Source organism: Drosophila teissieri, chromosome 3R, assembly GCF_016746235.2.
Source record: "Drosophila teissieri strain GT53w chromosome 3R, Prin_Dtei_1.1, whole genome shotgun sequence".
Classification (NCBI taxonomy): domain Eukaryota; kingdom Metazoa; phylum Arthropoda; class Insecta; order Diptera; family Drosophilidae; genus Drosophila; species Drosophila teissieri.
This window is the reverse complement of record NC_053032.1, coordinates 15,608,963-15,632,083: the sequence shown is the minus strand read 5'-3', so window position 1 is coordinate 15,632,083 and position 23,121 is coordinate 15,608,963. Positions and strand designations below refer to the sequence as shown.

The following is a 23,121-nucleotide window of genomic DNA, read 5'->3' as shown; positions in this document are numbered from 1 at the left end:
CAGCAGCTTGGCTTGCTTCTCTTACAATCTCTGGGGACTACTCTTTTGAAATGTCCTATAAATAGATTTTGCCGCGTCCACTTGAACAATGTTTCACGGACCAGAAAACAGATTCTCAAATTTGACACATCTGTTTAAAGGATTTTCTAACCGAAGATTCTTTAACAATATTAAAGCTACAAGAAATATTTCCGAGCACCATTTTATATCAGAATTAGAATTACACAATATTGCGCTATTTATTTGGTACCAGACACATTTAAATTATTTCAAATCTTGCGGATTGTCTATAAAAATCTACGTTATTTATTAGTATAAGAGTAGCGTATAAGGTTACTTATAGACGAACTAAGACTCTGACGAACTGCTCATACGTACATATAACAATACACCACAAATCACATGGAATCAGGAATATCAGAAACTACTTTGTATGTCTCTTAAGGCTAGCGTGCTCCCCCATGAGCATGTCCCGCCCTGAAGTGGGCACCACCCGTTCCAGCACCACTTGGTCCAGCACCACTTGGTCCAGCTCCTCCTGCCCTGCGTTTCTCCGATCCCGATTCCGCACTGGCGTCGCCGTTGTCTGAACCACCGCTCTGTTCCGCATCTAGGTTCTTAAGTTGCTGTTGCCACATGTCCGCGTAGATGCCATCTTCGCGCAGAACAAGCTCTTCGTGCCGACCACGCTCCGCTATGGTTCCCTGCTGCAGCACAAGAATCTCGTCCGCATGGATGACGGTGGACAGCCGGTGGGCAACAATGATGGTGGTACGGTTTGCGCAGACCCTTGCCAAAGCAGCCTGAATATTGCGTTCTGTGTGGGTGTCCAGAGCTGAGGTGGCTTCATCCAGGAGCACAATAATGGGCGCCTTAAGAAGCGTTCTGGCGATGGCTACTCGTTGCTTTTCGCCTCCACTAAGCCGAAGACCTCGTTCGCCCACCTTTGTCTCATAACTGTCCGGAAAGCCGAGTATCCTTTCGTGAATGTCGGCCGCGCGAGCAGCCTCATAGACAGCTTCGTCAGAAGCGCCCAACTTGGCATATTCTATGTTGTAGAAGATGGTGTTGTTAAAGAGAACCGTATCCTGGGGCACCACTCCAATGGCCTTTCGCAGACTCTGCTGCTGCACGAGCTTGATGTTTTGTCCGTCAATCAGGATAGCTCCAGTCTGCACATCGTAGAAGCGGAAAAGCAGCCGCATGATGGTGCTCTTGCCGGCTCCAGAGGGTCCAACAATGGCCACCGTCTTACCAGCTGGAACTGTGAAGCTCACATTGCGCAGCACTATCTTCTCCGGTGAATAGCCAAAGGTCACGTTTGAGAACTCAATTCCACCGCCGGCAGTTAAAAGGGGCGAACAGCCTGGCGCGTCCACAATCTCTTCCTCCTCTTTCAGCAAATCGAACATGTTCTCCATATCCACGAAGTTCTTCTGTATGGCTCGGTAATAGGTGCCGAACCAGTTCAGCGGCATGTACAGTTCCATCAGATAGGTGGAGAAGAGCACAAAGTCGCCCACGGTGAGGGTTTGATGGTGAACTACCAAGTATACACAGAGCAGCGATCCGGCCAGTAAGCCCAGGCACAGGATAATATTCTGAGCTGTGTTTAGCATGTTAAGGGTGAGCATTGAAAGAAACTCTTCCTTTTGGTACTTGAGAATGGCCTCCCTATAGCAATCCACCTCGTAGTTCTCCGCTCCGTAGTACTTGACTGTTTCGAAGTTTAGAAGGGAGTCCACGCTGCGAGCACGCTGCTCATTGTCCGCCAGGTTCATTCTCCTCTGGTACTTGGTTCGCCACTCAGTGATTGCAATGGTAGAGGCTGTACAATTAAAGGATAGATTGAAATATGATTGGGATTAATATAATTGTTTTTCTCACTTACCTATATACAGAAACATGGTGAGGAACACGATTAGGCCAAACCACCAATTGAAGGCGTATATAAAGTATGCAACTGCAACGAGTAGATCCAGAATGGTGGGTGCAATCGAGAAGACAATATAGTTGAGGAGGTTGTTGATGGAGTCCGTGCCGCGATCCATGACACGCAGCACCTCTCCCGTTTTGCGTTGCAAGTGCCATCTCAATGATAGCTGGTGGAGGTGCCGGAACAGCTCAATCTCGATCTCCCTGGTCGTGTACTGTTGAACCCGTATCCAGAGGAAGGTGCGAAGATTATTGAACAATCCCATGCTGCCAGTGCCGCCACCCTGTAGGAAGGATAATGCCACATAGACCAGCACAAAGTCCCAGCGAAAGACGATTGGTGCAATGGTAAGACTGTCAACTGTCGAAGCAGGAGATTAGCAATGAATTACTTAACGAACTGCGTGCATAATTCTTGACCTACCCAACTTCTTGCGATAAATGGGCAAAAACAGCTTTATGACTCGACCGGCAAGCAGGAGTATAATGCAAACGATGACGGCTATCTGCAGGACGATATTCTTCCTAGGCCAAAGGTACGGAAAGACGGTACGCAGCTTGCGCCACCCGTTCCTGAAAGCAGATCCTGTCTGCACATTTCCCTGCGATTCGTTGGCGGTATCATTGTCCAGCCGCTGATGAGGATTGTACGGGGCCATGATGCCAGGAGCTTTCAGACCCAAAACGAAGATGAGCAGGGAGCAAAGGAACCGGGTGACAAACAAGCCCATCTCAATTTGATCCTTGTTACTACGGGTAAAAAAAGCGGTACTATAAATTATCCTTTTCAATGCCGCTTCCATCACTTACGTTTTAAGGTTGAACCACCAGTCCTCGTGGCGCAAGTTCATGAAGGCCAGCGACTCGTTGATGAAGGCCAATGTCCAGAATAGCAATAGAACAAGGCCGTGTCCTCGGGTGGGCATAGAGGGCAGCTGGTAGTAGCGCTCTTTGAGTATCAAACAGATGCTGAACGGGTAGGAAGAGCACACAACGCAAGTGGAGAAGATCTGCAGAAAAGAATCGCATCAGTAATAGGCTACCATAGGCCATGATAATTCGCATATTTACCATATACCCGTACACCGCACTATCTGGATAGATACGTGCGTTCATCAGAAACCGCAATACAGCCAAAACTGGGAGCAGGAGCAAAAGGAAGAGCTGCAGAGCGAAGAGCCGGGACTTGGAGATTTGCGTGGGATCCGTTATCCGGGTGGCATACCTCCGGTACATCAGCAATTGAATGCAGCCGAAGAGCAGCAGGAAGCCGCCGTATACCGCCGGTCCCACGGTGTCCATGAAGCAATGCGAGATGCCATGCTGCGTCCAGACATCGCTGAGGGTCACGTTGGGCGGGCAGTACAGCATGGTGTGGTCCGGGTTCCTGCGCGGCGACGAGGGAGAACAATTGCGGAACGATAAGCTCTGATAGAAACGTGCCAGATAAAGTGGAGCTGTGACTGTAACAGCTCGGTGAACACAATTGCTTTGTTTTATGGGCTGGCGGCAATTTCGCAATTAATCACCCAAATTATCAGACGCCCCCAAAAAGGGAAATCACTTTTTTTTTGCCCACCAGGTAAGCGGAGTGCAAATTGTGATTTAATAAGTATATGTAATTTAGTGATTTTTCAGCACGGCACCAGGAGACACAGGCGATCCAGGAGATACCCTGGAATCCGGCAGCCGTGGAAACTGCAATTCATCCAGCCCATTGGATATGCTAAATTATGCAATGTTGCGTATGCTCGATGAGCCGCTGGGTCTTCTACTCACCTCTTGACCGCTGTAAGAAGTCGCGCCTCGAGGGAACTCCGCAATCAGCAGTGTGACAGGTGATAACTCAACTAATGGACAAGTTGCAGGTAACTCCGGCCCACTCAACACCAACGATCAACATAAATAATCTTGGCCAAAGGGTCAGTGTGGCTGTTTCTGCTTGCCTGCAAAATACCACATGCGCATACTGCATTGGAAACAGGTGAGATTCAATTCATTTGCTTATCACAGCTTTATCTGAAACATTTTAGGTGGACTATATCAATTCAAGAAGAGTTTGTTGAAATAACACTTCATAAAACCAACTTTGGGCGTTCAAAGGCTTAACGTTATTGCTCTTATCACAACGTAAGAATGATATATCTAGCAACGGTCACGCTAGTTTCCATCCCTGATTTTCAGCTTGGCGCACAGTTTTCAAACCATTCTCTTATCAGAATTTGTAATTATTTCACCATTCCTTGATTTTCCAACCCGATTTTTAACATATTTTGTGCGAAACACAATATCAATATGAAGTTTACTGATTATATGGATTTCTTTATTCGTCAATTCTCAAAATAAATATTCAATGTTCGTCTAATACTTTACATTCAAGAAATTTTCACAAATTGTCTACGCTTATCTTTAAGTAATATCTACTTTAGGCTAATTTTTTGAGTTTGTAGAGAATGAATATTCAAAGCACAAGGAACAAATTGATAGGGAGTAAGTTTCTAGTTACATCTAGTGTTTCTGTTTCTGTTTTTTTTTTTTTTGATTTGAGGTTTGGTTACATATAAAATTCGCTACTTATGAGTAAAGGGAAGGGGCGATTAAAAGCTAGGAAATATTTTAGAAGATTTCCCGTACGAATTTCGAATTTGATTCGGTCGACTATAGACTAACCACTAACTTGTTCAACTTGGGTTTAACTTATTATCACAAACAAGTACATTTAATATGCATATGATTATAGTGAAGAGGGAGTCGACTCCCCCCCATACAGCTATGAGTTGATCTTGGCCAGCAGTGGTTGCGTGACGGCACTGCCCGCCACTGGTGGGCACTGCGGCTTGTAGCTCTTCACCAGGAAGCCGTAGTGGCTGCTGTCCGCCGGAATGTTCTGGCCACTGGCGCTCCGTTGCGGAGTGGCGGTCACCATCTGTGGAATCGGTGGAGGAGCAGCCAATGGCGGCGGTGTGGGCAGCAGTGGTGTCTCGTCCCCTTCAGCAAACTTGATCCTCAGCTGTCCACTGCCCATGCTGCCGGTTTCTGGGCCGGGAGAGGCATTGGCCTCACTCCTGGCGCTCGTCAGCAGCGTTGAGATCGTGGGCGAGGGCTTCAGCCGGGTCCGCGGGATACCCAGTGGCGGTGGCTGCAGGATACCGCTCAGATTGGAGCTGGAATTCGAGTGCACATAGCCGTGGCTATTGTTGTTATTGAGGTGATTGTGGCTCTTGAGTGCTCCGCTCAGCGGCAGCCGGAAGTGTGCCAGCTCCCAGCTGTCGGAGGTCTCCTCCATGTCCCGCAGGCTGCGGCTGCTGTAGATGTCGCAGTTCCTCTGGGCAGCCGCCGCAGTATCCAGATAGTGGTTCTCAGTCTTGTGGTAGTCAAAGCCGCCGCCATTCAGTTTGGGTGAACTGGAGCTGATCTTGCGTTTCACGCGGAGATTGGGCGAGTCCTTGGACGGCGACGGTGGCGGTGGCAGAGCGATCGCAGGTGGCGGCAACTGAGGCGGTGGCGAGGCCACCACTAGCTCGGAGTACTGCTTGTGCAGATTATGCGACTGGCTGCGCTGCGGCTGCTTCAGTGAGGAGCGGCGCGTGAGCATCAGCTTGCTGGGCGAGATCAGGGAGTTGGGGCGGGGCACCTCGCCCTCCAGCCAGTAGGTCAGCATCTCGCCTTTGCCCTTCATGGGCACAAAGCCCCGCCGGGTGGTCACAAAGGTGCCGAACTCGTCCAGCGCCGCCTTAGTGGTCTCACTTATGTGGATCTTGAGGGCCTCGCCATTGGACTCCATGCGGGAGGCAGTGTTCACAGTGTCACCAAACAGGCAGTAGCGTGGCATCTTCAGACCCACCACTCCGGCCACACAGGCTCCGGTGTGCAGGCCTATCCTCAGCTTCAACCGATCCTCCGGACGATGGTGGATGCGGAAATTGTGCACCGCCTCCAGGAGGGCCAGTGCCAAGCGGGCGATCTCCCGGGCGTGCTGGTTGCCATTTCGAATGGGCAGTCCGGACACAACCATGTAGGCGTCTCCAATGGTCTCCACTTTATAAACATCAAAGTTCTCCACAATGGAATCGAAGCAGGTGTACAGGTCGTTCAGGAACTGCACCACCTGCATGGGTGTGCTCTCCGCCGAGATGGCAGTGAAGCCCACGATGTCACTGAAGTAAATGGTCACCTGGTCAAAGGTCTCCGCCACCACTGGCTGTCCGCTGATGAGCTGGGCGGCCACGCTTTGCGGCAGCAGTTGGTACAGCAGCTTCTCGCACTTCTTCTTCTCCTCGTGGTAGTCCTGGGTGCGCTCCTCCACCAGTTCCTCCAGATTGTTGGCGTACAGTTCCATGCGCTTCAGCAGGTTGTCCACAATGTTTCCCGTCTCGTTGTCTCTGTAAGCGAGTCAAAGAAGTAGGAGAAGTTGGTGAGGATTCCATAACTTTGCAGTCAGTAGCACTTACTTATTAAACCTGCGAATCATCGACTTCAGGGTATTAAAGTCCGGGCGCTCGGCAGGATCCTCTGCCCAGCAGCGACGGATTATGCCGTTGATGTCCGCCTTGGTATCACCGTTTGGTTCCAGTTCAGGACGGAATGGTTTCTGCATTCTATGAGGATTGTATCCCTTAACCAGTTCGATGATTTCTAAGCGGGCGATCAACAAAATAACATTGAATTAGCCTTCAATTTAGAAATTATTGTGGGCAATTAGGTTATGTAAATTATTCGTGTTAAGTGTATTTCTATGTCAACACCAGATCGGATCCTTTGGCGGATTCTGCACACGGACACCTAAACACTGCTCCCAAAATGTGCACGGGGAAGGAATATCTGGAGCTAGTCAGCATCCTTGCACAGGCAAAGCCTCCAAGATCCCCGGAACTTAGGCCTTGCAACCAGCACGAGATCCTGCTGCAGCTCATCTGCCATCGCAAGGAGCCGCTGAGCAAGAGCCAACTGGCGGATCTCCTGTGGAACATGACCAGTGGTCCCAAGAGGAAGTTCAAGAGGAGGCAGTGCGGCGGCATGGACGGCAGGAATCCAGCAGAGCCGACCGATGTCGAAGTGGTGTTCGGGTGCAGGGAGAAAACACCACCTTCCTCCATTTCGCACAGAGGCTGGGGAAGATCACGCATCGAGTGGCTGCGCAAGCTGGAGGTGCAGCAGAGGCAGTACTGCCACCCATGGCAGGAAACACCAGGAGCCGATGCCACCAACAAGGCAGGTATGGAGTCCAGCAAAAAGGAGGCGGGATGCGGAAAATCCACCAAAAAGGACAAGGCATGCGAGAAACACAGCAGAAAGGACGAGGCCGGCGCTGGAGAGAAGGACAAGAAGAAGGAGAGGACCAGGACCAAGAGCAGGCCACCCGGCTACTGGGCTATGCTGCCCTTCGGTTGCGGCCGGAATCTCACCCATGATTCCAGCTGCCAGGACGTGCCGCACCGCAGGAAGAGTTCGTGATTCGCCTTTTCGGTCTCAACTTTTTCGACCAGGCTGCAGTTTGATTTCGATTTGCAGTTTCGCTGGCACCGCAATTAAATTCGGCTGCAGACACAAGTCCCGTCTAGTGGCAGATGCGAAAGTTGCATTCTGCGGCTGACGAGTGCCTCCGCCGCAGGACGAGTCTGATTCCAAGTCACGGCCTAATTTGATGAAATCGTCAAGTGCCAAGGAGAAGGCAAAGTTTTTGACGCCAATTGAAATCGGCGCGGGACTCGAAGTTGGTCTGTGGCTCAACAGGGCACTGGGTACTTCGAGCAGGAAGATGGAACAGCAAAAAGGCAAGCATATCTACTTCAACATACAACTACTTTGGGTTTCTTGTTAAGTGGAATGACCTCTGATGCAGCAACTTTAATTAAATAGATGTGCTAAGCCGAAAACTCGTACTTTGATAAATTTGTATTGGTAGCACATTTTTTGGTCTTTTAAGATTGTAAAAATTCAATTATAGTACCCAGCTAGTTTTTAATGTTTGCCCTATTCAAGATTATACAACCATACTGCCATTGGACTTAGCTTTCACCATTTCGACCGCGTATTTTGCAGAGCTCCTCCTGGCTCGCAACCACAACCACAACCGCCTCTACCACCAACCGAGTGGCCAACTGACGGACGAAACAGCCGCAACATGTGCAAAAATCTGGCATTAAAATTCCGCACAGACGAAATCGGCCGCAACACGAAACGACCAAGTGAAAAGGACACTCGAACGACGGGAGCAGGGTCTAGAATGTGAAACACTTGAATGGCATACCTTGTGGCGATTTCTCGTACGCACACCTGCCCAGGTAGAAGGGTCCTTGTCGCGTGGTTATCTCGTGAACAATGATTCCGAAGGCGTAGACATCGCCCTTCTGGCTTCCCTCCGGCGGTCGATTGTGCTCCACTCTCAGCAGTTCGGGGGCAGTCCACAAGAGCTCTGCACGGGAAAAGAGAAGCAGTTGTTTATTTTTATTACAATACATCCCGAAACTTTGAATGTAATATTTATGCAGTTAGGTTAACCGACTGTTTTGTTCAGTGCACTGCCATCAACAGCGAACTTTGACTACTTACTGCTCCAGTAGGCGTGGCTGTTGCAGTTGCCCCCGTCACTCTCCAGGTCGAATCTCGTGCGCCGCAGGGTGTGCAATCCAAAGTCGGTGATCTTGAGCACGAATCGGGAGTCCACCACGCAGTTGGAGGACTTCAGGTTGCCGTGCGAACGAATGTCGGAGCTGTGGAGGAACTGCATCCCACGCACGATGTCGTGCATCAGCGACAGGCGGAACATCCAGTCCAGCTGGAACTGCTCGTTCTCGAGGATGTCCTGCAAGGACCCCTTTGGGCAGTATTCGGTGAGCAGGAAGCTGCGCCTCTGATCCAGACAGGCGCCATAGAACTTGACCAAGTGGTCGTGCTGCAAGTCCTTCATCCGCTTCAGCTCCAGCATCAGGCTGCGGGTCAGCAGGGCCTGAACGTTGTCCACCTCCACTGGCTTGATGGCCACTTTGCTCTTGCGGAACATGCCCACTGGTATGAAGATTTGGCGGTCTCCGTTAATGGACACCATGTCCTCGGACATCAGCGTCAGCTGGGAGCTTTGCTTCACCAGCGAATGGAAGGAGCCTCTCAGGCCCCGCTCCGCTGCATCGCGGAACATCACATCCTCCAGCGACACCTTCCAGCTCATTGAGTTAATCTCCGCCTCGGCGATGTAGTGGCGATAGCCGAAGAAGAAACACACGGCCATTACGACCACCATGGTTCCCAGGACTATGGACAGGATGGCGTAGCCAGGAAGGGCTGAAATGAAACACATGCATCAACTTAGATAGATGTCCTTTTGAAGATTATTGGACTCAAAGGAGAATGTAGAAGTGGCTAGCTTCAAGAGTAGAAGTTGTGATCAAAATACAAAGTATGATTTGTCTAATATCTCGTGTAGATCTTAAATGCTTATATGATCAGTAGTAATGACCAAGTAAACTTACAATTGTCGGGGCATAGGGCGCCATCGTAGCCGCAAATGGGTCGATCTGGAGGCGCCTCCTCCCGGTCGCCCGCCCAGTGGATCTCCTTGTTGGCCTCGAACTCCAGGCGGTTGTGCAGGAAGTGGGCCACAATCTCGAATCGGCCGGTGGTGGGGTTCATGTCCAGCAGCGAGTAGGCCGACAGCCGGTCGCCGTTGGCATCGATGGTCACGTTGCCGGTGATGCCCGTGAAGCTGCGGTTCCACATGCGGCGCACCATGTCGGTGCCGTTGATGGGCCGCGAGAGCATCGTCGGATCCTCCCGGATGCTCTCGTTGAGGGCATTGGCGTAGAGCAGGACGCCGTCGAAGAAGGAGGTGACGAATGCCGAGATCGGCTCGTTGTCGCTGAAGGTGTAGTTGTATTTCTCGGCGGCAATGGCTTTGATCTGCAAATGGCAACGGGCAAATCGAAACGCATTAATCTCTCTGCAGCTGGGCGCTTGGCTTTCCACCCGCCCTTTCTAATCCTTATGACTCTATTCTGTGCCGTGGGGCATCAATTCATGTCCGCTTTCTTGGCACTTTTCCCCCTTTAATTGCTTTGGCCCCCGTGAAAATTCAATTACGCGTTCGCTCGCTCGGAACGATGGAAGAATGGAAGGAAGGAAGGAAGGAGGACCACGGTTCTGGCCCAGAACGTTTGGCCACAATCCATGTGGAAGTTATTGCATACCCCACTCCGATGCGCCAGCGGCGGATTTCACTCGGCATTCTCCTTTGACAGGCGGCGATGCCGGGATTTGGCCGGAGCTGCGGTTGCAAATGTCCATTGAGCGTAAGTTTTCTGCCAAGAAAGCCGACAATTTAAGCTGCAATGCTTAAATGTGGAAGGATTGCATTGTATGCCAGGTGGCCAACCGGGTTCTCCCAGCTCTTGGCAAGTGAATACAGCTGTGAGGGTATTCTTTCTGTAGGCTATCGAACTAAAATCTTCAAGAATGAACTTAATCTCAATCTAAATCTTTAATTATTTCGTGTGTGGTGTTTAAAAAATGTGTCATATACTGACTATTTGTAGACGTTAATTTTGTGAAGAGGGGTGAGAACTAAGAATATTCCTAATAATATGAACTACATAAGTTTGTATGTTCGCAATAAAATCCACACATGTGTGTATTAAAAGTATTGAACAAGTTTTTTTTTATTTTCGGGCAATAATGCCGGCCTTCGCCATACAAAACGGCTTCCCTGGTTAGACATATCTCATATTTGTATCTTAAATGCCAGCAAACATGGTGCTAACTTGTACATATAAGATGCTGCCAAAGGAAAACGATGTTGTGTGCACTGGCCCCTCTCCCCGCCGTCGAATAAGTGGAAACATGGGGTGTAGAGCGTCATTAGCCAGACGGAGTGGAGGTCCAATGAAGCCTCTTTGGAGGTGGCCACTCCAGGAGTTGGCCAGGCTGCTTATCAGCAGCAGCAAAGAGCTGTAAGAGCAAATTCATTCGGTTTTCAGGTGGCTGCCCCGGCTTTTTGAGGGCTCTTCGGAGAGGGCTTGGAGTTGGCCAGCAAATGCTCTTAGGTGCTATCGGCTTTGTTTGTTGCACATTTGCCATGCACCAACAGAAAAATGTTTACAGTTCCTAGCCTAGCCTGGCCCTCGCCACGTTGCATGTTGCGGCTGAGAGGAGGACGTGTGCTGGCATTGAGTATGCATGAGAATGGCCCAAAAAATGTGGAAAAACACACACAAGAAATCTGCACAAATTTTCAAATTGGCTTCCACATCCATTTCCATGCAAATGCATGCGGCACCCCGCCCGCCTCTTGCAGCCTCATGCAGGCTTCCCGGCTTTTCCTGCTGCTTTTCCCAATTTTACACTTACCTCATTGGAGACCCGGGTGTACTCGTTATCATTCGGCTGTTTGGGGGTTACGGTCAGCATGGCCGTGTAGGCCTTCTGGGCCCGCTCATTATTTAAATCCGTATCGTTCTTATCGTACCACGGCTGCGACGTCAGATACTGGACCCTGCGGGGTGAAAATAAAGATATATTGAGTCAGTGTCTACAGTAGTCGCTCGAGAGGGTGAACAACAGTTGTCAAATTATTTGTTGTTATCTAAGCCAAGTTAAAGAGAAGTATTTGAAGACTAAAAACAAGTAAATGTAACAGCTTTGTAATATATTTTTTTGTATACTAGTTTTCGGATACTTTGAATTCATGTGAGGTTTCTTACTTTTGTTTCGCCTTATCAATGCCTTTGTGCCGCCTACGGCTTATGATTATTACCAGCTATTGATATGCGTCATAGATTGTTTATAAATAGCATTGTTAAGTGTTCGGATGCACCACACACTTGCACTTGCTGGCTTTTTTCAGTCCGATTCGAAGTAAATGCATTTGGAATCCATTAGCCCCTCCCCAAATCCATTTACCCTGTTATCATCTGAGTTTCGCATGTGTTTCACTCGCTTCAATGTTAGCGGCTAGTGGCATTTAGGAATATTGATTATGAATTACCAACCTTAGTTGGGAACTATAGCCGTGTGGCTCCAAGAAATCCACAATTTGTTGCCGGATTTGTGAATGGAAAGACTGACTGAGAAAATACACGCAGTACTCTTGATCCTAAACTTATGATATTTGATTTATAAGTGTTCGTCGATGTGAAATAATTAATAGGTAACAGTGGCAATATTCCCTAAATGTATAGGTTTTTAATCATCAAGTGGCTTACAGCGATAAATCACAGTTACAAATCAAAGGGATTCTATTAATAAGTTAATTATCTTTCCGTCTGTTTGCTTTGAGCTTTTGCGAGCAGGAAATTGTTTAGCTAATCCATATATACCGGCATTCACACACGCCCCGTCGCACTAGTATATAGATTAGTATATATACGCAGCATTTTTCCATTGATTGCGAGTGTCATGAAGGTCGGGCGATTAGAATGCATTAAATGCACATGCAAATCCAAGTCGATTGCAGTAAGGCGAATGCACTGAGGTTTAGGAAATTGAAAATTGAACCCATCTACTCCGAACTTTTCCTGGGATGGAACTCCACATTTGGCCAGTCGAACAAAGAGCCGAAAGCTCGAGGGTCGAACAAAGAAGCTGTGGCATTACTCAGCACTAATGATTGTGGATAATCATAATGAATGTGACTCCGAGTTGGAGTCGAAGTCTCTGTATCTGTATCTGAATCTGAATCGGAATCTCTAGCTGAGTATGAATCTGAGTCTGAGTCTCCGTCTAAGTGCGAGGTGGGCACTTTGCTGGTCGTCCATTGTTCGGGCACGGAGGTTGACTGGCTTTAATCGATCTGGTCATGTGCCGAAATATGGAATTTCCTCAATTTATAAATAGTTAGGCTCTTGTGAGGTAAATGCAGAAGCTATTTATAAACCGCGCTTGGTACATTTCATAACATTAACAACCTTGACTAATGCTGCTCATGCGCAGTTTGTAAAGAATATTTTCGAGAGTGCGCGTGGATTTTTTCCCCATTTTTATATATTTTTATATGATCGAAGTGAAAGGCAGCAAATTGTTCGGCAATTGCCATAAATGATCACCTTTTGTCCGCCATATAGTGTGTGTGTTGGTGTGTTGTTAAGTAACTCATATATATAATATTTACTTAGTGCTGCCATACTCACCGCGAAAATAATTCAATATTGATGAAAACATATTCGCCGCTATCGATCATATTCAACTCCTCGGCTGTCAGCATAATTTGACGTATCGACTGCGGATCGGCGCACATTATCACAACTGCAAAAATGAAATAGACGGAAAAAACGAGACGGTCAAAACGAGATGGTACACGTTGTACGAGTATATGTATTATGGGGGGGAGTCTTCTTTTTGGAAGCCAGCAGTCGAGACAACTCGGCTCTTGTCATTAAAAATGTATTAATTTATTAAAAAGTTGTCGAGCTTCTCGCGCCTGAAATGAGACTTGTAAACTTGTCAGTTTCCTTGACGTCAGCCAGTGCAAAACGTAATTGCGAGAGGGAAGCACACAAAAACACATTGTTTCCTAAATTAAAACCCAAAAGATCACAATGGTGCTTCAGTTTCGAGTTGATATGTGTTTGACAGTACTCGAAGGAGTTCTCGATATGTTGCGGATCACAAGAGAAGGGGCTATTCAATTTCTATACATTCATGAGCCAACAAGTTAATATTGCTTACAGGAGATAATTTATTGAATACTTTCTGATGAGTGAAATCAAGAATCTGGCACATACCTACTCAAATAAAGCTATGCTAATCTAGAATTTGATTTCGCCACAAATTCCGTGTTAATTTCATCAATTACAAATTGCATGTCATTGAAACTTATAAATAAACGCTCATGTTGCATTCCATAAGCCCGCATAAGCTGCTAAATGTAATTGCGCATACGACATGTTGTGCAGCAAGCATGATATGCAAATAAGCTTGAGTATTTGCTTGTCAAATATGTTGCAGGCAAGTGCTGCATTAATTGTGAAACCTTTGTTTTTATGGATACCTTGATATCAGCCTATGTGTGCACACAAGACAATCGACTGCAATTTTGTATCTTCCCTCTGCGAATTCCTACGTCATATTTTGCCTTTTCTCGCTGAAATTTAATTACTCAGAAAGCGAATAGAAGACGAATGGGCCAGACAATTTCAAGTTCAGAGCAAAAATGTGCAATTGACTTGATTTAATTATACAATTTTTATTTTCTATTTGTTTCCCCTGCTCTTAGATATTGCATTTGCTTTTGCACTTTTGCTTTTGCTTTTGCTGACTTCCGAGCTGTCACTTGAGTCATTCTGAGATGCGGCAATTTATGTTTGGTTTCGATGTGGTTTAATTCCAAAAACGCATCATAATTGCAATATCGGAACTTTTCTTAACCCGAACAGTGTGCTTAATTGAATAATAAATCACTTGGCAAAGCAATATGAATTTGTTGAAGCAATAAAAAGGCAATATGCGAAAACAATGACTTCGGGAAGATATCAAATTTTGGAGGCAGTAATTTAATAAAATCAAAAGCTTAAATTAAGAATGAATATACTTTATATGAATTTCCTGAGCTGTAAATTCAGTTCTGCTGTGCGGCACCAAATGGATAATAAATCATTAGTTTATTAAGAACCCCAATCACGTAGAGATTTATTAAAAAATGAGTGGAAAGAAAGTATCGTTACTCTGTCCTTGAACTCAGCTCTATTGTTAGATTTTGTGCCAAATGAACTTTTCTTGTCGGCATCTTGAAAATATTATTCTACTCGCCAATTGAAATTCGGGGCACATCAAAGCCATCATTATGTGTTATTTAAAAAGCCATTTAATTCGCCATAATTTATTGGAATTAACGCCCAATAAACGCAGCGATCTCGAATCTATCAAATCTATCAGCGTCATTTGGCAATAAACTAGCATTTTAATTTGCACAAAAATTAGAGTTTTATATCCGAACATTATCATTAAAATGCCACTTGATTAGTCACATTACTGAGGGAGTTCCCTGGTCGATTACTAGTACTTCTTTTCGGTTCGCATTGGTTTTCCATTAAAATTCAATTAGCATAGAATTGTGAATCGTATGGTCGCGACTGCCGCACAAAATATGCATAACGATTGCAATTGTGTACGGTGTTAATTGTCAATAAATGAAATTAAATGAGCTGTAATTAAACAATAGCATTCGATCGCATGGACACACGCTGCGTATGCTTGATATGCGATATAATTGGTGTCTGAAAAGTGAGTGCGACAGTTGACGGCTTCATATCAGCATCATTTACCAATGAGACGAGTTAATTAACAGCATTGATTCTCCGACAACATTCAATCCATCAAATTTCACATCTCACTTTGCCAATAATATCAAACCCCCCATGGTACGTAGTGCACGGGCTATTTATAAATCAAATCGAACTTTCGTATTCACTGCTTGTGAGCAAATGAATTGCCACTGCCCATACATTTGCTGTCTCTTTGGTTTCTTGAACTTATCTTGGTCGCCTCTGCCGAATATAATTAGATCGATTTCACTTTCAATGTTGCACGCCATGAGGTTACAGAGTTCGGGGTGAATGCAATACAATTGCATCCGATGGCGAGCGAATCTGACAAGGTTTTCGGCGTACTCCTAATAATCGTATTTAAATTTAAAAAAATCTATTTTTACCTAAGATTTTCTTTCTTTTTATGGTCTATGGCATGATAGAATCAATAAGCAAGATACTTTGGATTTATGACTGGGAATGGGTACTCATAATGAGAAATAAAAAGAATTCAGGAAAACTCTCAGTTAGACAGTGGAATTTATTTTCCTCCTCAAGTTTGTAAAATCGAATTCGTACTTATATGCTGCTTTTTGTTAGTTGAAAGATTGGAAAACATATTAGTAAGCAGTTCACACCAGCCACCACTTACTTCTCGACTGCATGGCCACATTCTTCAGCATCCGCGTGATGTCCGCCTTTGTCCAGGTGGAGGTGTCGAATCCCAGCTGGTAGACGGAGTGCTCCTCGATGGTGTCGTGGATGGCGGCCAGGCAGAGGAAGCACACCGAGTTGCCCTTGACCTTGGCGTTCTCGTTCTGGTATATGAGCGCGGTCCGTGTCCAGTTGAAGCTGTTGAGTATTGCCCGCACCACGTTGCCCAGATTGTTCACCTGAGCTCCTTTCAAGCGGGTCAGAGTGGAGTAGCTCTCGGATTTCTTGTTGAACTCCTTGGCATTGCCGCCGGTGGTGAGGACGGGCACTTGCCAGACATCCGCGTACCGCGAGATGGGCGCCAGTACGTACTCGCAGGGCAGGCCGAAGACGGCATTCACCTCCGACCACTGGGTGTAGATCTCGAAGAAGCCAATGGGGCCGTACTTCGAGGAGCAGAAGGTGTCGCGCGATATCAGCTGGATGTCGAAGTGGCTGCCGCCCACGAAGCCCATCCGCTGGACATGCCGGATGGCCAGCTCCAGCACGGGCAGCACCTTGGGCATGATGCAGTCGTTCTTGTTGTCCGACTCCACCGATGGCAGCAGCGCGACGAAGACCAACTGCTTCCGGTCACCCAGGCGCCGGTGGTCGGGCATCGGCAGGCTGGGAAAGTGCTGGACCAGTTCGGTGCTCGCCGACTTGTGCGAGTTCTTGGTCTCCGGCGTCTTGAAGCTGTGCTCATCGGAGCCGGCTCCAATGCTGGCCACTCCGCCCACGGACTCGGCATCGTAGAACCAGGCTGCGCTCGGAAAGAGGAGAACCTGCAGCAGGCACAGGATCAGGAGCAGGCTCAGTCCTTGGCCAGCTTGGGGCATCTCGGACGGAGAGGATGTCCTCCCGCGCGCGTGAAGATTCTTGGAATTTTTTGTATCTCGTTCGTGTTTGTCAAGCGTTGCTCTTTGTCACTGATTTTGATGGCATTATTTATGCGAATGTTTTTACAACGCTTTCAACACACCGCTCTCCTTTGATTCATTTTGCAGCGAAACCTGCGGCAGATTGAATTTTTTGTTTATTAATTGCACTGTTTTGTTTGGCTCAATTTTTATTAATCACCGACGATTGTTCAAATTTAATTAGCCATCTCGGGTCTTTTCGTTAGCAAACGGGTTTGTCGTACGTGTTTTCACCCTTTTTATTTTGGGCAATCGATATTAATTAGCACTTTTACAGCAGGAAATTCGGTTGGCATTTATTTTGTGATTGTCTCTCCAATTTACTGAAGCATTCAAAGATGCTTCACGCCTGAGCGCATATATGCACAGCCGCAGATGGCAATTGAATGGGAAGCCGAAATTTCAAAACAATATTTACTATTCGTATTTTTAAATGCAACCCCCGAACAACTGGCCCAGCCACATTGCAATTTTTCCTGTAAAAACACTTGTGTGGCCATGCAAATTGTTTGTGGAGCCACAATAACCAAAACGAAGGGCATTAATAGCAAACCGTAGCTGAGACACACTTTCTATTCGAGAAAAGTATTTTTATATCATTATCGCCTACGGGATTTGACCAATTTGAATGCTGGCATTATATATTTTTAGCCAGCAAGACGGCCTTTGAATAAGTTTGGCTCGTTCTCAACCATTCATAAGTTGTCCCATTGTAAAAGGGTTTTAATATACAAAAGAATGAATACCGTTTGGTTATTTTTAGAAGAAGAACTTTGAACTGAATGAAGCCATCGAACATATGTCTACTCAACCATTTTACACGCCTAGAAAGTCCAAGTGATTCACTTGCTGTTCGGACCCATAAAGTATTTCATATCAAGTGAAGCAATTGGAGTCGCTCCTCAAACAACAATAAAATGTGCTAATTATGATGCAGAAAAATACGTTTTCGAGTAAAACAAACCCGCCCGACATCTTTTTTCGCCTGAACTTTGTGTGTACAGAATACACGAAATAATTGATTGAGAGTCGTAAACAAAGTATAATTTTTTTAAAAACCCACTCCAAGCTGACAACGCATTTAAAAACAAAAGGGCTAAAAATAAACCGAAATGCCGTATTTAAAATTCTCTTGACCTTCACCCGAGCGGGGTAACATTTTGTTGTTGCTGACACGTATTCGAGTGGCTTATTTTTGCGGTTGGATATTACAAAATCGGGAAGCATATAAGTCTCCCTAGATTTAGAATTCGTTGCAAATTTAACGGCAATTAGAAAAGTAAGTAAAGAACGTGCAAAATTGCTATTGTTGCAGAATCAGCAGCATGATTCGACATCTAATAGCCCAATCCCATAATTGGGGACAGTTCCTGTTTGCAGCGCAAGTTCGGTTAACTCTTGACCAATTTTTCCATTCGCCGATTATCATCACGGCTATCTTTTTTCGCCGTTCATTAAACTTCTTTCCAAAGCCTCTACAGCCGCAAAGATACATTTTTATATCTAAAAATAGAGCCAGACAAAAAGAGCCCTCCAAGGCATTCAAATGTGGCAAAAGATCGTCTAAGACAAACAAACAATGGCAATAAATACAATGCGGAATATAAAGACTGGCCACAATGCCATTCGCCCGTAGGAAGTCTATAAAAAAAACAAGAGAGAACTCTATGGTCGAGTTCCTCGACTACCAGATACCCGTTACTTTGCTAGTGGGAGAAATTTTAAACTTCTTGTAATATAAATATTAAAATTCAAAATCACTTAAAGCATTCCCTCTACATGTTTCATACTTTTCAACGAGTCTAGTATACCCTACGAGTAACGGGTATAATTAAAACTTCAAAATGATGCCCTTAGGCGTTGTTCAAATGTTTTCTATAAAAGTCGCTATATTGGAGTCAAATTTCATGATATATGATTTTCGACAGTCTAAGTAGTAAATGGAGTTATTCTATTTATTTTTAAAAATTTCGCAAAGTTGGTTCTTGAACATTTGCAACACGTTTAATTCATGATTGAGACCTGGCAGACACATGTTAATCTATTTCTCAAGGTTGTCGCATTGGTCAGCCAGCAAGCAATTCATCAAATGCCAAACGTACAACAAATATGGGTCAACTACAGGCTTGAGCTGCTGCTCTCCCCAAAAATTTCGGAGTGGAGAAAGGGCATTTGCAGACGGAGATGGAGAGTGTTTTGTTCGGAGTTTTTTGTGCTTTTTTATTGCACAAATAAGCCTTTGTTTTTCCTTGATATTTTATCATTTTTGTTTTGGACTTTACATTTTGTACGTTATGGATTTTTTTGGGTCTTAAGAGAGTACACGTGCCGCGGATTAACAAAGCGAACCCCACGATCTCCAGCTGTCTTCGGGCTGCCCCGTCGCTAATATCATACTTCATTTAGGTAGCAGCAATCGATACACGCAAAAAAAGAAGGGAATAGTATACAGGTACTAAGATAAATTATCATCTTAAGTCTTAAGAGCATACATATCTTTAATATATGGCTTCAGGTGGTTACGAATAAGTGCAATGTACTAATATTTGCCTTTAGATTATTAATAGTTTGTACTAAGACCATAATTTGGAGTTAATTTTTTCAGTGTAGAATTGCCTTTCATTGCCGTTAGCCCCCCAGGTCTCTGATTGAACCGAATGATTTATGAGGTTTTAATCTGCAATTCGCCCATTTTGTTGGCCCCAAGTCGCGATGGGTATCAGTCTTCTGGCCAGCTGTTCACCGGCTTATGCTAATTCACTCATTTGTACCTCTCGCCTCTGACTAATGAAGTTCACGCTTTATTAATAGGTTGTTTAACTGGGCAGCCAGTCAAACGTCACCTGTCGTTCTGTTGTGGCTATTTTTGGAGCGTAAACCCCCCGTTTAGTGCCGTACTCCCCCCATCTTGGACCCTTGGCATTTTCGCTGTCATCGCCTTGGTCATGTTGCTTAATTACTTGTCGGGGCTGAAACTATGCAAATAAATGGGCACTGCTTTGCTTTCCACTTTGAAAAAGCTGACAATTTGGAACCGTTAACTGTCGTTAAATCGATCATTTGGGTAATTAAAAAATTAGTTTAGATGGCTATTTATGGCTTAGTCATCGCGCTATATCCAAATATCCATTCATGCTTATGCCTAACACAACTTTCGATCAAATAAAACCAGTTTGATGTGGACTTATATTGACTATCACGAATAGGGTGCTAGGGTATTAATTAGTCGATTTTTATCTCAGCTTAATAGCCTTCTTCGCGGTCATTACTACTCTCTTTATTTGTTGACTAATATTTTTGTTTTGGTTTCTCCTCGGTGGATTTTGTGCTGGCCAAGCTGATTTGGTTGTTTTGGCTTGTTTTTTCGGTGCGAGAAATATGAGCTGCATATTTTGAGAGTATTTTTTATTTTTAGCTCTACTTGAAGAAAATGAAAACACAATTGAACGTCGCGTAATATTCAAAGTTAGGTAATCGAAGGCGATATTGCCGTGGAATTGTTCTCAGGAATTAGGCAAAAGCACCTAAGATTTTTAGAAAATACTGTTCTAAAAAGTGTTGATCACTAGTTGATTACAAATAATCCCACGAGAGTAATATCCATTTCAGCGATTATTGTGCTCATTTACATCACAGCGCTGGGAATATCAATCAACGGAATTAGCCATTAACATGTTTTGATTCACCTCAGACACCTGAGACAGGTGACTGAGTGTCGCAGTAAAGTGACCGGGTGAGCATGAATTAAGTGCACTTTTCGTAGGCGTTTTAATTGCCCATTGTGAATGAGCAATGTGCCAGGTGCTAGTTGCCAGTTGGAAGTGTTCCATTTGCAGGGAAACTCTATGCAAATATTTGCTTAGAACGTTTATTTGCACATCGCCCTCTCATGCTGTGAAAATTCACGAATCGGAAAAACCAAAACAAAACGGTGTAAATGAAAACAAAAGTGTGAGCAACGCTGGATATTCCATTTAGAAATCGAAAATCATTTAGTGGAAACCGGGCTTTGAAATGCTTCGGTTGAGATACTATTTTTAATTGAAAACAAGAGAGAACGCTATAGTCGAGTTCCCCGACTATCTGATACCCGTTACCCAGCTATTCGAAGTGCGAAGGAGAGTCTTCAGCACATACAGTTTTTGGCGGTTTTGTGGGCGTTAGAGTGGGCGTGGCAAAAAGTTTTTTGGCAAATCGATAGAAATTTACAAGACTAATACAAAAATGAAAAAATATCAAAACATTTTTCAAAAGTGTGGGCGTGGCAGCTTTGGGCGGTTTGTGGGCGTTAGAGAGGGCGTGGCAAAAAGATTTTTGGCAAATCGTTAGAAATTTACAAGACTAATACAAAAATGAAAAAATATCGAATTATTTGTCAAAAGTGTGGACGTGGCAGTTTTGGGCGGTTTGTGGGCGTTAGAGTGGGCGTGGCAACATGAATCGACAAACTTGCGCTGCGTCTATGTCCCTGGAGTCTGTATGCTTAATCTCAACTTTCTAGCTTTTGTAGTTCCTGAGATCTCGACGTTCATACGGACGGACAGACGGACGGACGGCCAGACGGACAGACGGACAGACGGACGGACAGACGGACATGGCCAGATCGACTCGGCTACTGATCCTGATCAAGAATATATATACTTTATATGGTCGGAAACACTTCCTTCTGCCTGTTACATACTTTTCAACGAATCTAGTATACCCTTTTACTCTACGAGTAACGGGTATAAATACTCTGCAGATGCTGAGACTATGGATGGTGGTGTGCATAAATTTAACAGTATTAATTATTCATACGAACTTTATATTTTAATAATGACTTTGGAAAGAAGTGTTAGCCAAACAATATGAGGACATCAATTATTTATTATAGCCCAACCCATGCTTTCTGTCTTTCTGCCCAAAATGTGTGAGTTCCCTAAAAGCGTTAAAAAAAACTCATTCTCGGTTACAACATTTCCGCCAGTAGAATAAACCGTCGTAACCCCTACAACTGCTGTAGCAAACCGTTTTCGAATAGCAGCAGCAGCGGCAAAGTATTTTGCAAATTGTATTTCAAGTTCAACACGTCTGTCAGCACCGCCGAGTTATCCGGCGAACTGCTCCCCCGCCCCAAAGGGGGTCCATCCCCTTGGGATATGTTCACTCGCATCGGCAGCTTAAACCATTTTTGCACTTTGCGTGGTTCTTTTTAAATGCAATATTCCGGCTTGCTGTCCGCCCTGTATACTGGTATCATACCGGGTCATAGCAATTAAACGAATCGGAATCGAAAACCGACCCGAAAAATACATAAGCCAAATAAAACATGCAGGTCGAAACCCCCAACAAATTCTGTTTTGCAGTAGCAAACACGTTTGGCTACTGCGACTGGAGTTCACTTGCAAAGTACTTATACGTATTTTGTTTGCTCGGCAGACAAGTACAAACATTAAGAAGGTGGCAAACTAATCAGGTGGAATTCAAATTCCTTTCTGGCAGCCGTTAAAATGTAAGAACACTTAAATTTTCAAACTCAATTCATTTAATGAATAGTGCATTTTGCCATGGACAATTCATTTAGAATTTAGTGTGTAGCTGTGGCAAGCTTGTGCCATTAATCAACATTATTTGTCGGCACAGTGAACTGAAATGGTAAACAAATCCACAATGACAAACAAATGAATGCGAATTCCATAAATATTGGGAAACCAAATCCAACTAGAAGCAGAACGAATTATGGTCAGTTCCGAAGGTGTTTGTGAGTATTTCTGCTTATTGATTAACATTAATATCGATGCGAGCCATGTGTTAATCGTGAACAAGGTATCAGCACTTCGATTCACTTATTCGCCGACCGGCGGACTGCCCACTATTTTCAAATTCAATTTCAATTTCACTTTTTTTTTAAATGCTTATTTATATCTTGCTTGCTGCGGCTGCACCTTTCTCAAGATCCAATTGTGCCTGCGTTATTTACTTTTAATTATGCGCTTTTTATCTTATCGCGTTGTTGTTGTTATGGCTACAACTGCTATCGAAAAGCCAATACCATTGAGCATACAGTGTAAAATAATTATGCACCCGAGAACAGCAAAGGTGGTGGAGCACTCAAAACACTGAGTATCTGCGAATTTGGAAAACGCGCCGTTTGCCACAGATTTCCACAGATTTTCCCGTCGAACTCTCGCTGCGTTCCGTGCGCAGTTTTCTGAGCGCTTCGCACACGCTCGACTCGCCAAACCGAACTGAACGTCCGCATCCGAATCCGAATCCAAGTCGGATTCCCCGGCGGTCGGTCGTCGGCGATTCCGCCGCTGAAGTCGGACGCGGCCGTCGGCAGAGGCGGTGACTGCGGCAGA

General features: G+C 45.3%; 3 protein-coding genes across 7 annotated transcripts; 1 reads left to right on the top strand and 2 right to left on the bottom strand.

The window, feature by feature from the left end:
- Nucleotides 1-220: 220 nt before the first annotated feature.
- On the bottom strand, nucleotides 221-3,873 carry LOC122621693 (ATP-binding cassette sub-family B member 6). The gene is made up of 6 exons (XM_043799648.1): nucleotides 3,715-3,873; nucleotides 3,007-3,322; nucleotides 2,746-2,945; nucleotides 2,360-2,685; nucleotides 1,892-2,296; nucleotides 221-1,828 (listed from the first exon to the last, which is right to left on the bottom strand). The coding sequence occupies exons 2-6, from the start codon at nucleotides 3,304-3,306 to the stop codon at nucleotides 447-449; spliced, it is 2,613 nt and encodes an 870-aa protein (XP_043655583.1). The 5' UTR covers nucleotides 3,307-3,322; nucleotides 3,715-3,873; the 3' UTR covers nucleotides 221-446.
- A 604-nt stretch (nucleotides 3,874-4,477) lies between these two features.
- LOC122621692 (atrial natriuretic peptide receptor 1) lies at nucleotides 4,478-22,993 on the bottom strand. 5 transcript variants are annotated; one of them, XM_043799643.1, is made up of 9 exons: nucleotides 22,705-22,993; nucleotides 15,820-16,873; nucleotides 13,053-13,167; nucleotides 11,275-11,419; nucleotides 9,405-9,831; nucleotides 8,488-9,216; nucleotides 8,186-8,350; nucleotides 6,387-6,570; nucleotides 4,478-6,317 (listed from the first exon to the last, which is right to left on the bottom strand). In XM_043799643.1, exons 2-9 carry the CDS (start codon nucleotides 16,697-16,699, stop codon nucleotides 4,706-4,708), a joined length of 4,257 nt encoding a protein of 1,418 aa, XP_043655578.1. In that variant the 5' UTR covers nucleotides 16,700-16,873; nucleotides 22,705-22,993; the 3' UTR covers nucleotides 4,478-4,705. The 5 variants fall into 5 exon arrangements, with proteins under 5 accessions (XP_043655578.1, XP_043655579.1, XP_043655577.1 ...); XM_043799644.1 differs by having other exon boundaries at nucleotides 22,812-22,993; XM_043799642.1 differs by having other exon boundaries at nucleotides 22,824-22,993.
- LOC122621695 lies at nucleotides 6,623-7,906 on the top strand. Its single transcript, XM_043799650.1, has one exon. The coding sequence runs from the start codon at nucleotides 6,736-6,738 to the stop codon at nucleotides 7,387-7,389; it is 654 nt and encodes a 217-aa protein (XP_043655585.1). The 5' UTR covers nucleotides 6,623-6,735; the 3' UTR covers nucleotides 7,390-7,906.
- Nucleotides 22,994-23,121: the final 128 nt, after the last annotated feature.